We start from the raw sequence: 3,751 nt of genomic DNA, 5'->3' as shown, positions 1-3,751 counted from the left end.
TTTAATTCAATTTTTTATTATAATTGAATTTAGATTTAATAATAAAGTCATTTATTTTTCGTTTAATAATATAATTTTGTATAAAAATAATATATAATTAGTATTTTGTTAGAATTAAAAGATTATTTTAATTATATTTTAGATTATTTATATTTAAAATTAGATACTTATCCAATATTTGATTATGTTTATCTGCAGTTAGTTACACGAATTCAGACATGAAGCTTTAATAAGTTGTACATACGCACAATTTACTTGTAATCTTGAATTTTAAGTAATATGCATTAATAAACAATACTTAATACATGTATAGTATAGATGTATTGAAATGCTCAAATAACCGTTTATTAGGGGTTGTTTGGCAATTGCTGAATAGTTTAATGCAGAATGATTAAGAGGTTCTTATGATTTAGTGTAAAATAAAATATAATTGTTTGGTAATCGTGTACAATGAAATTTGGGCTCTTAATGGTTAAGGGAGATCCAGGATACAAAATCATTTAGAGAGTTTTAAAACCATTAAGAGATATACCTTTTTTTACCAAGCAAGATTTATCTTTTAACGATTTAGATGTTATCTCTTAATGAAACTATTAAGAATACAAAATCGTAGATTAACTAAATAGATGCTCCAATTATTATGTTAGCCAAATTACCATCCTTCTTTGACTACTCTAAGTAAAAGATCTACTATTTTGTAGTCTATGAAACGTGCACGTCTTTCTAATTTTGCAGCCCAACTCTTATATATACACACTAGGGTTTAACACACTTCCCCATGAATTCACAGTTAATTAACACAAACGCCTTCTAGTGATCAATGGCTTCAAAACAAGACCTTCTGCATGTATTTATTGTTACTTTTCCATCGCAAGGCCATGTCAATCCACTCCTCAGACTCGGAAAGCTTCTGGCTTCAAAGGGTAAGCTTCTCGTCACCTTCTCCTCCAGCAAATCTATCGGAAAAAAGATGAAGGAAGCTGGTGCAGCCCTCTCCGGTGAACCCACTCCGGTGGGCGTCAGCGGCGGTGGTCTGATCCGGTTTGAGTTCTTTGACGATGGATGTTCTGAAGACAATGATGACGAACGCTTTGACCTAGAAACATATTTGCCTAAGCTTGAGGCTTTTGGCAAGAAAGCACTCACCGGCATCCTCAACCACCATGCACGAGAAGGCCGACCAGTATCGTGCCTAATCAACAACCCCTATGTGCCGTGGGTTTGTGACCTGGCGGAAGACCTTAACATCCCTTCTGCAATGCTTTGGGTGCAGTCTTGTGCTTGCTTTTCTTCCTATTATCATTACGAAAATCGATTGGTTCCTTTTCCGAGTGAAGAACAACCAGATATCGACGTTCAGTTGCCGAACATGCCGTTGTTGAAATCCGATGAGATTCCAAGCTTTCTACACCCTTTTACACAGTATTCGTTCTTGAGAAGAGCCCTTTTAGCGCAGTTCAAGAACTTGTCGAAGACGTTTTGTGTATACATGGAAACATTTCAAGAACTTGAGGATGATCTGATCAAGTACATGTCTCAAGTATGCCGGATCCGAGAAGTGGGTCCGTTGTTCAAAAACCCAGTACTCGAAACCAGCTCTAATATCTCAGGCGACCTGATAAAAGCCGACGACTGCTTAGGGTGGCTCGACTCAAAGGACCCTTCATCGGTGGTTTATATATCATTCGGGAGTGTTGTCAGCTTGAACCAAGAACAAGTGACTGAGATGGCTTATGGGGTTCTAAATTCTGGTGTGTCGTTTTTGTGGGTGATGAGGAAGGGTGAGAGTTTTAATGGGGTGAAATCTGGCAGGTTGCCGGAGGGGTTCTTGGAGGCGGCAGGTGATCGGGGCATGGTGGTCCACTGGAGCCCGCAAGCTCAGGTTCTGTCTCACCCGGCGGTATCTTGTTTTGTCACTCACTGTGGGTGGAACTCGACGATGGAGGCTTTATCGAGTGGTGTTCCGGTGGTGGGTTTCCCGCAGTTGGGGGATCAAGTGACGAATGCCAAGTACTTGGCGGAGGAGTGGAAGGTCGGAATTAGGTTATGTAGGGGTGAGAGTGAGAATAGGGTGATCGGGAGGAAAGAGGTGGAGGAGTGCTTAAGGGAGGCTACTTGCAGTGTAAAGGCCGTGAAGATGAAGGAAAATGCATTGAAATGGAAGAAAGCGGCGGAAGAGGCGGTGGCGGACGGTGGAACGTCGGACCGGAATCTTCGAGAGTTCGTGGATGATGTTAGAAGGTTAAGTGCGGATAAGTTACGTGTTGAATTAATAAACGTTAATTCCACATAAAAAATTAAAACAAAAAATAGAAGTTGTATCTTTGAAATAAATTGTATTATTCACATGTTACTAAATTTATATGAATAAGAAGATCGAGGCATAAAATTAATTTATTATATGGATTTTTTTTTTCAATTTTTTAGTGGATTAATGTTTTCTTTTCCAACATTTAGAAATGTCTTATAATCATAACGGTGATGTCTGATTGATTTGAGCTTGGCTTCAAAGATCAAAAGTATCATGAGGTTTCATGTTCAAATCCAAGGAGAAATAAAAATCCCCTTGTGGCCACGGAGGTTCAAATGCAGTGACTTCGGGCTATCTGCAAAGCAGGTGGTCGCCCTGAGATTAGTCGGTTCGCATAGCGGGTTGGATATTCAGATTAATAAAAAAAAATGTCTTGTATATAATTATATTTCATTGATATTGGATGTAAATAAAATGGTGTCATTTCATTTTACTAATTGCAAACGACTCAAAATAGAAAAATAACCAATTTTATTTTACAAATCACACATATGACTCGAAGTAAATACAAAGAATTAATGAATGTTGAATTCTAGAAATAGAACGAGTTTACTAACAATAAACTCATATAAAAAAGATGAATTACGTAATACTCCAACAAACCTAATACCAAAAGTACCCCTACAATGTAATACTCCCGCTCAAGATGAGCAGGAGGAATTCAACATGTCATCTTCGACACAAAAAACATGAATTGAGATTGTCACAAAAGTTTAGTCAGAACATCTGCTAATTGCAAAGCAGATTCAACAAGCATTAAACGAACTATCTTGTCTGCTATTTTTTGTTGAAGAAAGTGATAATCAATATCGATATGCTTGGTTCTTCATGCAAGCTTGGGTTACGAGAGAGCTCTACACTTTGAGAAACTCTCTTTGTACCCCACTAAGGGATATGGATTCATATATTTATAGAAAAATATTTATAATTAAATAATACCTATTTAACTAGGATTTTGGATTCCTAATTATATTGCAAGTATATCACTTATTACCCCCTCAAGCAAACGACGGTTATTGATGTAGCAATTCAGTAGCATGAAATAAAAATTTCAATCCTGCCCAAAAAGTCTACATCAGTCTACTATAGAGTGAAAAACAGGTAAATCATTTAATCTAACTCTATAAAAAAAAGGGGGGGGGGGAAATAAAGAAATAAAATGATTCAAAAATAAAATTATTATTGTTTTTTTAAAAACACATAAAATTGTATTATAACATCGACATAGACAAATAATAAAATAAAATATTAAAATCGAGATATATCTCGTTGCATTGTACGAATACTCTTCTAGTATATATATTGATGGAAGTTTTATTATTTATGAAACAAAAAAGCATATAACTTTCACTTTTATGTAATATACAAAAAGACATTTTTTTAAATATTATATTTATTTTTTGATAACTAAATATATGAATAATAATGTAAAAATATTTA

At 35.6% G+C, this 3,751-nt stretch overlaps 1 protein-coding gene across 1 annotated transcript; it reads left to right on the top strand.

Annotated features, from left to right (window-relative positions):
- Positions 1–820: 820 nt before the first annotated feature.
- On the top strand, positions 821–2,293 carry LOC112516292 (limonoid UDP-glucosyltransferase-like). The gene has a single exon (XM_025123309.1). It carries the CDS (start codon positions 821–823, stop codon positions 2,291–2,293), a length of 1,473 nt encoding a protein of 490 aa, XP_024979077.1.
- Positions 2,294–3,751: the final 1,458 nt, after the last annotated feature.

The sequence above is a fragment of the Cynara cardunculus genome (genome assembly GCF_001531365.2).
Source record: "Cynara cardunculus var. scolymus isolate 2C chromosome LG 8, CcrdV1, whole genome shotgun sequence".
NCBI classification, from domain to species: domain Eukaryota; kingdom Viridiplantae; phylum Streptophyta; class Magnoliopsida; order Asterales; family Asteraceae; genus Cynara; species Cynara cardunculus.
This window is presented reverse-complemented; position numbering and strand designations above follow the sequence as displayed.

Excerpts from the sequence above, each read along its gene's own strand:
- LOC112516292 (XM_025123309.1), top strand. The coding sequence starts at position 821 with ATGGCTTCAAAACAAGACCTTCTGCATGTATTTATTGTTACTTTTCCA.